The sequence below is a fragment of the Rhinoderma darwinii genome, chromosome 5, assembly GCF_050947455.1.
Source record: "Rhinoderma darwinii isolate aRhiDar2 chromosome 5, aRhiDar2.hap1, whole genome shotgun sequence".
NCBI classification, from domain to species: Eukaryota; Metazoa; Chordata; class Amphibia; order Anura; family Rhinodermatidae; genus Rhinoderma; species Rhinoderma darwinii.
The window spans coordinates 140,900,195-140,914,419 of record NC_134691.1 but is presented as its reverse complement, the minus strand read 5'-3'; the positions used below and the strand labels follow the sequence as shown (position 1 = coordinate 140,914,419).

General features: G+C 40.6%; 1 protein-coding gene across 2 annotated transcripts in view; it reads left to right on the top strand.

Annotated features, from left to right (window-relative positions):
* Positions 1 to 14,225, top strand: part of CDKAL1 (CDKAL1 threonylcarbamoyladenosine tRNA methylthiotransferase) — an 845,495-nt gene that overhangs the window by 237,243 nt on the left and 594,027 nt on the right. For both annotated transcript variants that reach the window (XM_075826579.1, XM_075826580.1), the window contains exon 7: positions 1,826 to 1,874. In XM_075826579.1, coding sequence (XP_075682694.1) covers positions 1,826 to 1,874 — 49 coding nt within the window. The remainder of the gene's footprint in view (positions 1 to 1,825; positions 1,875 to 14,225) is intronic.

The following is a 14,225-nucleotide window of genomic DNA, read 5'->3' as shown; positions in this document are numbered from 1 at the left end:
CTTCTCATTGTTTCAGCCCAGCATGATCCACAGCACAGTGTGATTGTGCAGTGAAAGAAGCTGGGCTGGAACAATGAGAAGTGTAGGACACTGATTAGTCACTGATTAGTCACTGATTAGTCACTGATTAGTCACTGATTAGTCACTGATTAGTCACTGATTAGTCACTGATTGATTAGTCACTGATTAGTCTCTGATTAGTCTCTGATTAGTCTCTGATTAGTCACTGATTAGTCTCTGATTAGTCTGATTAGTCTCTGATTAGTCTCTGATTAGTCTCTGATTAGTCTCTGATTAGTCTCTGATTAGTCTCTGATTAGTCTCTGATTAGTCGCTCTCATACACTACTCTGTACAACACCCAGTTGGTAAAAATGAAAAACACGCCCACTTGTCCATTGAGAAACTCATTAGCATAAATCTAAGCTAGCTCATGACTTGCTCAAAAATGATTGTTTTTCAAAATAAAAACCACTGCTGTTATCTACATTACAGCGCCAATCAGATTATGTAGGAGATAGGGCATTTATAATCTGGTGACAGAGCCGCTTTAACCCCTCAGATGCGGCACTCATAACAAGTGCCGCATGCGAGTTGTTTTAGAGGGTGGGAGCTCCCTCTCTCACCTCACCGGCATCCCGCAATGAAATCGTAGAGTGTGGATGGTTTCTATTGCATCCTGGGGGCCTAACAAAGTCCCCCAGCTCTGGCTTTAGTAAATAAGAGGCATGGCCTAACAGATGCCTGTCACTTTTACACGGAAAGCAATAATACGCTGCAATACAGAAGTATTGCAGTGTATTATAAAAGAGATCAAAAGATTGCGCTCTAAAGTCCCCTAGCGAGACTTAAAGTTTAACGTTTTGTAATAAATTAATTAAAGTCCCATGTAAAAAATAAAACGCTTTTACCCCTTACAAAATGCTTTATTATAAAAAAAAAAGTGAAAAGTTACACGTATTTGGTATCGCCGCCTCCGTAATGACCCCAACTATAAAATTGTTGCATAATTTAACCCACACGGTGAACGCCGTAATTAGTAAAATTAAAAACAATGCCAGAATTGCTGTTTTTGGTTAATCCTGCCTTCAAAAAAAAATGATAGAAAGTGATCAAAAATTTGCATGTACTTCAAAATGGTATTAATAAAAACTACTACAAGTCGTCTCGCAAAAAAAAAAGTCCTCATACAGCTATTTCAGCAGAAAAATAAGTTGCCTCTTTAAAATATGGTGACACCAAAACAAATAATTTAGAAAGTTTTTACTGTGTAAAAGTAGTAAAACGTAAAAAATTATAAATTTGGTATCGCCGCGATCGTAACGACCAGCTGAATAAAGTTATTTATACCACATGGTATTTGGCGTAAATTTAACACACAAAAAAGTGGCGAAATTTCAGTATTTTCTTCCTATTAACCCACCAAAAAAGTTAATCAATAAATTCGAAGTACCCCAAGATGGTGCTATTAAAAAAAATGCAACTTGTCACGCAAGAAACAAGTCCTTATACAGCTGTGTCGACGCATAAATAAAAAGTTATAGCTCTTTGAATGCGACAATGGAAAAACTTAAAAATTGCTTTGTCACTAAGGTTTTAAATACCTTCGGTATTAAGGGGTTAGGACAGTCACAGAAATTTCTGAAGCAAATCAGCTGCATGTGAGAATATACCGTAGCGGTCTCCTAGAGTCTACAGTATGCTTTTTTTATTTTTTTTACTCCTTCTTTACACAAGCTCCTATTTATAGTCATGATTTGGTTTCAGAATTGGAATTCCAGTGCTGCTGAATTTTCATACGTATTTTCTATATCTTCTTTTCACAGGTGCAACAGATTGATCGAGTAGTGGAAGTTGTGGAAGAAACAATTAAAGGTGAAACTTTGTGAAAGATTCCTTTTCTAAAAATGTTCATTCTTCAACATATAAATTTGGTGTTGCGGTTTGGAAGTAGTAGTGCCGATGGATCAGTTTAGATTATGGAACCATCTGCATGAAGTTTTTATTCTCCCCATATTTTATTGGTTTCCTCATGACGCAGTAGTTTCCAAAAAGGTCTAAACAAATTGGGTGGTTTTCTTTGGGATTGGCCCCAATGTGTTGTGAGGTAAACTGTTTAGATTAGATTGTAATCCCCTATAGCAGGGATGCACCAATCTTTGTTAGGTCCAGTGGATTACACCACTTGATGGGTCCACAGTACAATGTTAATACACTGTACATCACAAATTTAGAGTTTTTCCCATCTTGAACATTTATGGCATATCCACAGGATGTCTGATAGATGCAGGTCCCACCTCTGGAACCCGCACCTACCTCCAGAACGAGGCACCCTAAACCCTGTTCTCGCTTACTCGGCTCCCGAGTTAGTTGATCGAGAGTTATGGAAACAGTCAAGCTCACTGAGTGAGCTACTCTGTTTCCGTAACTTCCATAGAAGTGAATGGGAGTTATGGAAACAACGTAGCTCACCGTGCTACACTGTTTTAGTAACTCCCATTCACTCCTATGGGAGTTACGGTAGCTCAGCGAGCACTTGGCTGCTTCTTTAACTACCAACCACCTAACCAGGAAGTTGGCCGGGAGGCAGCGAGAGCAGAGCAGAGTAAGCTAGAACGGGGTTTAGGGGATCCTGTTCAGGAGATCGATGCGGATCCCAGAGGTGGGACCCGTATCTATTGGACATTTATGGCATATCTGTGGGTATGTCATAAATGTCCAAGATTGGAAAACCCCTTTAAAGGTAATCGAATATTAGGGTGCAGTCGCATTCGGTAGATTTTGTTGCAGAAATTTCTGAATGGAACCTGCTGAAATCCATGCACCTGCTGCAAAAACAATCCAATTTAAAAGTTTGGAACTTATTTTAAGTTGTAGAAATTTCTGCAACAAACTCTGCTGCGTGTGAATCCAGCCTCATTATGTTTTGCGTTTTGGAGCAAGGCTGGATCCGCCAAGCAACTTCAGAACCTACCATAGCCAATTTCACATCTGGTTTATCTCGATGACCGACGTAAAGATGGCACAATTGAAAACTAGCCATGGCAGTATTTGTCACAACATCCATAAATAATACATAAACATGGAAAATTGGACTCTTCCTTGCCTAAGTATTCCTGATGGCCTATCTGGTAAGTGTTAATTGCATAATCCTGGATCTTAAACTGACTATACACTATAGACTGTCATGAAAAGGTTGTTATGAACCACAACTCCACACGTCATGTCTCGTACATCTGATTGTGCATATTGATCTATGCTTTTTTCTATTACCTGGGTGAAGGCAGTGAATGTTGATTGAATCACACTCATTCACAGGCCCACTGGCGTTTCCAGTTATGCCGATGACTGCACCCAACTATGAACAAAGAAATTAAACACGTCAAATTTGCTTTTTCACTTACATTTGCCGTTGGTCGTCATCGATCATACTCCTTCGTGTCACTGAAAGGCATCGACAGTCTGCCGCAAATGTTTTAAATCGACCTTTTCGGCCATCTGAAATCTCTAGTGTATGGTCGATTTAAGCACATGTTTTCTATCCGGATTTGCAAGCAGAAAATCCACAGTATATTACAGTAGCCAATCACATGCTGCAGTGGTTTGCTCTGACGAAACGTCATCACAGAAGGCCGGCTGCACAGAACAAACTAAACATTTAATATTTACTGCACGATAAACCTAAAAGCAAATCCAAAGAACTATTGTAATTGTTATTTTATTCTTCCATTCCACACCACAAAGATTTTTTTGCAGTTCAGTATATTATATAGACAACCTCACACCAAGAAATGGCGTATGCTGGGGTCCCTTATTGCAAGTAGACAACCTAGAAGCGAACCATAAAGGGACATAGCCCTTAAAGAAATAGTATACTAAATGATATACAAAAGTACAAAAAATCTTTATTAAATATAATCACCAATAACGTATAATGGAATAAAAGATGGGATACATCATACACAGAGATATATACAGCAGGGTCAGATGGAATAGACCATAGACAAACAGTCAACCATCCAAGGATGACCAAACCACGCTCAAATAGTCCATACGACAGAATTATAAACCCATGGGTATAAGGTAATAAGACCCACACGTAGTATAGTGCTACCAGCTGATTATGACAATGTACAGAGATAGACAATAAGGTCTACTATTGCCTACAAAGTATATAGCAATCCATGAAAAGTGAAGCTAGAAGCGTCCAAAGAAAACATATAGGCTCAAATGGCCAGAAAGATATAACTGACAATAGCTGGACACAATAATACGATCATGTAGATGCTAAAAAAGCTAGCACATACCCTGGGACATGATAAGGAGCGCAGGAGATCAAAAAAAGCGGATGGATGAGTGAACGCCTCGACGCGCGTTTCGCTCCTGATGAAGCCGGTCTACAGGGTGAAACGCGCGTCGAGGCATTCACTCATCCATCCGCTTTTTTTGATCTCCTGCGCTCCTTATCATGTCCCAGGGTATGTGCTAGCTTTTTTAGCCTCTACATGATCGTATTATTGTGTCCAGCTATTGTCAGTTATATCTTTCTGGCCATTTGAGCCTATATGTTTTCTTTGGATGCTCAGCTGGTAGCACTATACTACGTGTGGGTCTTATTACCTTATACCCATGGGTTTATAATTCTGTCATATGGACTATTTGAGCGTGGTTTGGTCATCCTTGGATGGTTGACTCTGTTTGTCTATGGTCTATTCCATCTGACCCTGCTGTATATATCTCCGTGTATGATGTATCCCATCTTTTATTCCATTATACGTTATTGGTGATTATATTTAATAAAGATTTTTTGTACTTTTGTATATCATTTAGTATACTATTTCTTTAAGGGCTATGTCCCTTTATGGTTCAGTATATTATATAGTACAATAAATGGTTCCCTTAAAAACTACAACTCGTTCTGCAGAAAATGAGCCTTCATATGACTGTCGACGAGAAAAATACAAAAGTTATGACTTTTGGAAAGCGGGTAGGAAAAAAATAAATAAATGGCTGTACCGGAAAGAAGATATTGGCAGATTGCGCTACATAACACATCCCCAAACCTACCGACACCATCAGGAACTTTTTCCTGTGACATGGATAAATTTTACATGGACATATATATAATAATGCATCTATATAGCAGAATCTGTTATATAAAATCCGCACATTATTACCTTTTACCAGTTTGTCTCCCTAACCCCACCCCTATTTGCTCTTATGCGTACAATAAAAATTTCTGTTTACGGGTGCTTTGCGCCCATTTGCAGATACCAACTAAAGGCAGGAGGCGTGCTAGAAAGAAATGGTAACCTTTGTTCTCGGGCGTTATAGAAATGTGGTGCAAAGTGCACATAATTGGTATCGTTCTACACGGATTAGGGCAGGAATTGTCTGGTTAACCTAGTTAACCCCTTCAGGACCCAGCCTGTTTTGGCCTTCAGGACACAGCGTTTTTTTTTTCAAATCTGAAGTGTTACTTTATGTGGTAATAATGTTGGAATGCTTTTACCTATCCAAGCGATTCTGAGATTGTTTTCTCGTGACATGTTGTACTTTATGTTAGTGAAAAAATTTGGTCGATAATTTTGGTATCTATTTCTGAAAAACACCAAAATGTAAAAAAAATTGCAAAAATTAGCATTTTTCTAAATTTAAACGTATCTGCTTGTAAAACAGATAGTAATACCACACAAAGTAGTTACTAGTTAACATTTCCCATATGTCTACTTTATGTTTGCATCATTTTTTGAAGGTCCTTTTATTTTTCTAGGACGTTACAAGGCTTAGAACTTTTGCAGCAATTTCTCTTATTTTAAAGAAAATTTCAAAAAGCCATTTTTTCAGGGACCAGTTCAGTTCTGAAGTGGCTTTGAGGGCCTTATATATCAGAAAATCCCCAGAATTCACCCCATTTTGAAAACTGCACCCCTCAAGGTATTCAAATCAGCATTCACAAAGTGTTTTAACCCTTAAGGCGTTTCACAAGAATTAAAGCAATGTAGAGGTGAAATGTACAAATGTTTTGGTTTTTTTTGCCGAAATTCATTTTTAGCACATTTTTTTTGTAACACAGAAGGTTTTACCAGAGAAATGCAACTCAATATTTATTGCCCAGATTCTGCCGTTTTTAGAAATATCCCACATGTGGCCCTAGTGTGGTAATGGACTGAAACACAGGCCTCAGAGGCAAAGGAGCACCCAGTGGATTTTGTGCCTCCTTTTTTTTAGAATATATTTTAGGCACCTTGTCAGGTTTGAAGAGGTCTTGTGGTGCCAACACAGTGGAAACACCCCAAAAGTTACCCCGTTTTGGAAACTACACCCCTCAAGGAATTTATCTAGGGGTATAGTTAGCATTTTGACCACACATGTTTTTCGCTAAATTTATTAGAATTCGTCTGTAAAAATGAAAATCGACTTTTTTCTGAAAAAACATAGAAATTTTTAATATTTACAAGGAATAATAAAGAAAATGCACCCCAACATTTGTAAAGCAATGTCTCTCGATTACGGCAATATCCCATATGTGGTAATAAACTGCTGATTGGACCCACAGCAGGGCTCAGAAGGGAAGGAGTTACATTTGGATTTTGCTGTATTGTTTTTCAGTGCCATGGTGCGTTTGCAACACCCTGGAGGGACCAAAACAGTGGAAACCCCCCCAAGTTACCCCATTTTGGAAACACCCCTCAAGGAATTGTTCTAGGGGTATAGTGAGCATTTAGACCCCACGGGTCTTTTGCAGAATTTATTAGAATTAGGCCATGAAAATGAATATCACAATTTTTTTTCCACTAAAATGTTGAATTTTCTCATTTTCACAAGGGATAAAGGAGAAAAAAAACAACCAATTTTTGTAAAGCAATTTCTCCCGAGTACGGAAATACCCCACATGTGGTCAAAAGTTTTTTATTTTCGTTTATCACTCCCCGCCTTCCAAGAACCATAACTTTTTTCTTTTTCCGTCAGAGTGATGTGAGGGCTTATTTCTTGCGGGAGGAATTGTAGAATGTACTGGGAAACTGAAAAAAATCTGATTCCATTTTTTGGGGTTTTCGTTTTTACAGCTTTCGCCGTGCAGTAAAAATTAAAACGACAGCGATTTTGGCGGTTTAAATTAAGTTTTTTATGATGTTCACCGTGCGAGTTAAATAATGGTATATTGTAATCGGCCTTTTACGGACGTAGCGATACCAATTTTGTTTATTTTTTTTACATTACTTTAGGGATGGGAAAACTTTTTTTTTTTTTTTTAAACTTTAACCCCTTAAGGACGCAGCCTAGTTTGGGCCTTAAGGCTCAGAGCCCATTTTTCAAATCTGACATATTTCACTTTATGTGGTAATAACGTCGGAATGCTTAAACCTATCCAAGCGATTCTGAGATTGTTTTCTCGTGACACTTTGGGCTTCATGTTTGTGGTAAAATTTGGTCGATATATTCAGTCGTTATTTGTGAAAAATTGCAAAATTTAGAGAAAATTTAGAAAAAATAGCATTTTTCTGAATTTTAATGCATCTGCTTGAAAAACAGACGGTTATACCACCCAAAATAGTTACTAGTTCACATTTCCCATATGTCTACTTTAGATTGGCATCGTTTTTTGAACATTATTTTATTTTTCTTGGACGTTACACGGCTTAGAACATAAACAGCAATTTCTCATATTCTTAAGAAAATTTCAAAAGCCTTTTTTTTAAGGTACCAGTTCAGTTCTGAAGTGGATTTGAGGGGCCTATGTATTAGAAACCCCCATAAAACACCCCATTTTAAAAATTAGACCCCTCAAAGTATTCAAAACAGCATTTAGAAAGTTTTTTAACCCTTCAGGCATTTCACAGGAATTAAAGCAAAGTGGAGGTGAAATTTGCAAATTTCATTTTTTCTGCTAAATTTCAATTTTATTCAATTTTTTTCTGTAACACAGAAGGTTTTACCAGAGAAACACTACTAAATATGTATTGTCCAGATTCTGCAGTTTTTAGAAATGTCCCACATGTGGCTCTAGTGTTCTCGTAGACTAAAACACAAGCCCTAGAAGCAAAGAAGCACCTAGTGCATTTTGAGGCCTCTTTTTTATTAGAATATATTTTAGGCAGCATGCCAGGTTTGAAGAGGTGTTGAGGTATCAAAGCAATGGAAACCCACCAGAAGTGACCCCATTTTGGAAACTACACCCCTCAAGGAATTCATTTATGGTTTTTGTTATCATTTTGACCGCACAGTTTTTTCACAGCACCTATTTGAATTGGGCTGTGAAATGAAAAAAATGATATTTTTTCCAAAAAGATGTCATTTTTGATTAAATATTTCTTATTTTCACAGGGAAAAACATACCCCACTTTGTTGCCCAATGTGTCCTGAGTGCGGCAATACCCCATTTGTGGTGATAAACTGCCGTTTGGGCCCATGGGAGGGCTCAGAAGGAAAGGACCACCATTTGGCCTACTGAAGCTTTTCTGGTGCTAAGTCATATATGCAGAAGCCTCTGAGGTACCAGTACAGTTGAAACCCCCGAGAAGTGACCCCATTTTAAAAACTACACCCCTTAAGACATTCATCTAGAGGTGTAGTGAGCATTTTGACCCCACAGGTACTGTGTAAAAGATAATGTGCAGCAGATGGTGCAGTGTGAGATTTGCAATTTTATATATATATATATGGCATGTCAGATTCCGATATAGTGTGCCCAGCATGCGCCACCGGAGATATACACCCCTTAAATTGTAATGTGGGTTCTCCTGGGTACGGCAATACCCTACATGTGGCTGTTATCAGCTGCCTGGGCATACGGCAGGGCTTAGAAGGGAAGGACCACCATTTGGCCTACTGAAGCTTTTCTGGTGCTAAGTCATATATGCAGAAGCCCCTGAGGTACCAGTACAGTTGAAACCACCGAGAAGTGACCCCATTTTAAAAACTACACCCCTTAAGACATTCATCTAGAGGTGTAGTGAGCATTTTGACCCCACAGGTACTGTGTAAAAGATAATGTGCAGCAGATGGTGCAGTGTGAGATTTGCAATTTTATATATATATATGGCATGTCAGATTCCGATATAGTGTGCCCAGCATGCGCCACCGGAGATATACACCCCTTAAATTGTAATGTGGGTTCTCCTGGGTACGGCAATACCCTACATGTGGCTGTTATCAGCTGCCTGGGCATACGGCAGGGCTCAGAAGGGAAAGATGAGGGGGATAAGCTGTGCGGAGTGCATCAGGGTAAATTAAAAATCAAGGGATGTATGATACATTTTAAAACAATCTTTTATACAGAGCCCTGGTTTTTCGGGACACGTGTCACATTGGTATATTGTGTTCTTCCTTATCCCCCTCTTATAGCAGACTCTGCACCTCTTTTGACTCTTTCCCTTTCCACCGGTTTGGGGAACTTCTCCTGGAAAGTGTTGCCCTGGTACGATGCGTGTGGCCTCGCTTCCTGGTCCCTAAAGATTAGATTTTTTATAACCACCTCTTGAAATTCCAGGAAAGTTCCCCTCTGGCCTGCACATCGATGTAGCACGTACGCATTGTACAATGCCATCTGTATGATGTGCACGGCCAGCTTCTTATACCACACCCGCGATTTGCGCATGGCGCTGTAGGGCTTCAGGACTTGATCTGACAAGTCCACCCCTCCCATGTACCTATTGTAGTCCAGGATGCAGTCTGGTTTGGGGGTCTCTGTACTGGTACCTCGTACAGGTACATGGGTGCTGGTGTGGCCATGTATTGTTGTCAATACAAGGACATCTCTCTTGTCCTTGTACTTGACACACAATAAATTGCTGCTAGAATGTGCCCTGCTCTCACCCCTTCTGAGTGTTTGCCCAAGCAGTGTTTTAGGGAGGCCTCATATTTTTTTAGCAGTGCCGCATGCCACAGTATTTCTGGAAGCGAGGCACTTGAAGAGTGGGACGCTGGTATAAAAATTATCCAGATAGAGGTGGTAACCCTGGTCCAGCAGTGGGTGCACCAAATCCCACACAATTTTTCCATTAATTCCCAGTAAGGGGGGGAATTCTGGGGGCTGAATACTGCTGTCCTTCCCTTCATATATCCTGAATTTATATGTATACCCTGACGCACTCTCGCACAGCTTATACATCTTCACGCCATACCTTGCCCTCTTACTCGGCAGGTACTGGCGGAATTGAAGCCTCCCTTTAAAATGTACCAGGGACTCATCTATAGAAATACACTTCTCGGGGGTGTATGCTTGGGCAAACCGGGCACTGAAATGGTCTAACAGGGGTCTCTGTTTGTACAAACGGTCAAAACTGGGGTCATCTCGCGGTGGGCACTGCTCATTATCCGTATAATGCAAGAAGCGAAGTATTGCCTCATAACGCATCCTGGACATGGCCATACGGTACATCGGGGTGTGGTATAGGATGTCCGTGCTCCAGTAGGTCCTAATGGACGGCTTTTTCAGAAGCCCCATGTTCAAATGAAGTCCCCAGAACTTGCCCAACTCTGCTGCATCTACAGGGGTCCACCTGTGGGACTGGGCATAAAACGATGTGGGTTTTTTTGTTATATACTGTTGGCCATATAAATTAGTCTGAGAGACCATTTGCTCTATAAAGTCATCAGTGAAGAACTTCTTGAAAAAGTCCATCTCACTGAGCCCTGCCGTATTAAATTTGATCCCCGGGTTGCCCGTGTACTCGGGGATTTGGGGCTCATAAATATCTGGTGTGGGTGTCCAAATTGGGTCACTTCGCTCAGGGGTTACAACTTCGGAGGGGTCACTTCGCTCGGGTGCTACAACTGCAGTTGTGGTCCTGGAGCGTCTCCTAGGGGGTTCCTCCTCCTCTTCATCACTGGATGAGGAGGTGGATAAATAGAACAGAGTCTCACCACCCGACGACTCTGTGTCGGAGGCAAGAAATGAATATGCCTCTTCGGCACTAAATGTCCGCTGGGACATGGTTGTTTGGAGCAATAGGCTGCTACCTAAACTAGCCCAAAAATTTGTTTTTATAGAACAAGTGGGCTTCCCTGACACTAAACCTAACTGGGGCGAGGGTACCTAACACTAAACCTAACTAGATTTTATTTGAACTTCCCTGAGACTAAACCTAACTACGGCGACTTTTCCCTGACACTAAATCTAACTAGAGTATTCCGAGCTTCCCTAACACTAAACCTAACTACGGTGACGGGTACCTGACACTAAACCTATCTAAATTATTCCAAGCTTCCCTGACGCTAAACCTAACTACGGTGATGGATCCCTAACGCTAGATCTACCTACGGTGACGGATTCCTGACGCTAAATTCCCTGACGCTATACCTAACTACGCTTTGGGATGGTTCCCTGACACTAACTAACCCTAATACTGAACTAACTAACAGTTAAATTGTCAAAATTTTCTAAACTGCCCTTTTTTTTTTTTTTTTTTTGAATTTTTATATTTTTGTTTGTTTTATATTGTTTTATAAAGAAAAAAAATCCAAAAAAAATCCCCAGGGACCAGAAATGTGGTCCTGAAGACTAACAAGTGGTCAGTGATAGGAGATCACTGACCAAGAACGTGGGGGGAACACAAGGACGAAGGGTACAGGTTTGGGTAGTTTGGGTAGTGGATTGGGGAGGTGGGAAGCAGAAAAAAGTTTGTTTTTTAACTTTTTTTTAACTTTTTAGCACTCTTTATCTTCTCTCCTCTCTTTCACAACCGCTCCGAACGCCTCGCTAACTCCAACAGAGGCGTTCAGGGCGGGTGCGGCAGGATGTGAGGTCAGAAGAGGAAGCGAAGGGAGAGATCACCGTTATTGGTCAGTTAGTCACTGACTGACCAATAGCGGCGATCGGCGAGGCGGGACCATCGTAACGGGTCCCGGCACATTGAGCTGTGATAGTCTGCTGTCGGAAACAGCAGCTGTCACAGCTCGTGAACGCGCGCCGCGCGAACGGCGCCGTGTTTACTCCATGACCTACTATTAGGTCACTGAGCGCGAACGCTATAGTTAGCATGACCTAATAGTAGGTCATGGAGCGTTAAGGGGTTAAACTTTTTTCTTTTTTCACTACTAATAACTTTAATTCTTCTACACATTTTATTAGTCCCCTTAGGGGACTTGAACCATTGATCATTGGATCGTTGGTACAATATACTGCAATACTAATGTATTGTAGTATATTGTTATCTTTACAGGCTTCTGTAACCGCACGTTCGCTGTTCCTGTCCGTTAGTCCTGGGTGTCAACTGTAATGCACAGCTGACACCCGCAGAGTATGGAGCGGGCTCAGCATGTGAGCCGGCTCCAAACATCAACCGCTGTACCATGACGTGCTATTAAGTCATAGTTCGCAAAGGGGTTAATGCAGAGCAGATGGTGTGAATATTTACATTTTCTACTGATATTCCAATTTAGTGCATAATATGTTGTGCCACTGAAGACAAATACATCATAAAGCGTTAAGCTGGTTCTCTCGGGTATGGCGATGCCATATATGTGGGCGCAAACTGCTCATTGGGCACGCTGCAGGGCTCAGAAGGGAGGAAGCGCCATTTTGCTTTTGGAGCGCAGATTTTGCTTGGCAGTTCTGTTTGGGGTTTTACTGGTATCTCAGTTTATAATATGGAGGCATATGTAATCTATGCGGAGAACATCAGGGCATAATAAGAGGGTATAATAATGCGGTAAATAAATAATAATTCATAGATATGTGGACAGTGTCGCACTAATAAATGGTGCCCAATCTTATTCGCTTTTGGACACTGCACATTTTGAATCGCCATATTCTGGGAGCCAGAACTTTTTTATTTTTTCACCACCGCAGCTGTGTGAGGGCTTATTTGTTGCGCAACAATCTGTAGTTTTCATTGGTACCATTTTGAGGTACATGCGTTGTTTTTTTTTTGTTTTTGTTTTGATCACTTTTTATAAAAAAAATTTGCAAGCCGTGTGACCAAAAACAAGAAATTCTGACAATGTTTTTTAGTTATTTTTTTGCAGCGTTCACCGTGTGCTATAAATGAAAATGTTACTTTATTCTGCGGGTCGGTACCATTACGGCGATACCATATGTATATAGTTTTTTTTTATGTTTTGCAGCGTTTGCGCAATAAAATCACTTTTTTATAAAATAATTTATTTTCTGTCACCATATTCTGGGAGCCATAACTTTTTTATTTTTCAGTCAAAAAGCTGTGTAAGGGCTTGTTTTTTGCGGGACGGGTTATAGTTTTTATCGGTAATATTTTCTGGTACATGCGACTTTTTGATCACTTTTTATTCTCTATTTTGGGAGGGGTGGTGACCAAAAAATAGGGATTCTGGTGTAGTTTTTTACGTTTTTTTTTTTTTTTTTTTTTTTTTGGGCTGTTCATCGTGCGGGAAAAATTACATTATAGCTTTATAGTTTGGGTCGTTACGAAGGTGGCGATACCAAATATGTGTACTTTTTTTAACGTGTTGATTTTTTTCCTATAATGGGTCTTATAGGAAAAAAAGCGGTATTTGTTTATGTAACTTATAACTTTTATATTTACACTTCTTTTGAAACATTTTTATTCCTTTTTTTTTTTACTTTTTTCACTTGTCCCACTAGGGGACATTTAGACTTGCAGCTTTCATCGCTGCTAGAGTACATTACAGTACCTACGTAGTATAATGTACTCTGTCATTGTGACGTGACAGTCCCACTGAGGGTGGATTTACACAAGCGTCTGCGCAGCGTAAAAACGCAGCGTTTTGCATTTGCAAAAGGCACATAACCGCTCCGTGAGTCATCACATAGGATGCGCGGCTGCGTGATTTTCGCGCAGCCACCATCATTATGACACTCTGGATGTTTGTAAGCAGAAAAGCACATTGTGCTTTTCTGTTTGCAAACATACTTTTGACTGCTGTTGCGCGAATCACGCGCGTCCCACAGAAGTGCTTCCGTGTGGTGCGCGTGATTTTCACGCACCCATTGACTTCAATGGGTGCGTGATGCGCGAAAAACGGAGAAATATAGCACCTGTTGTGAGTTTTACGCAGCGGACTCACGCTGCGCAAAAATCACTGACAGTCTGCACTGCCCCATTAATTAGGTCCGCGCGACGCGAGTGAAAAATGCGCGCATTGCACGGACGTATTACACGTTCGTGTAAATCCGCCCTGACAGGAAGCCTCGGAGGACTGGCCGGAGGCTGCTCCTCCGAGGCTTCCGTACATGGCAACCCAGAGGTCATTGTCTGGCCTCAGATTGCCACGACAAGCATC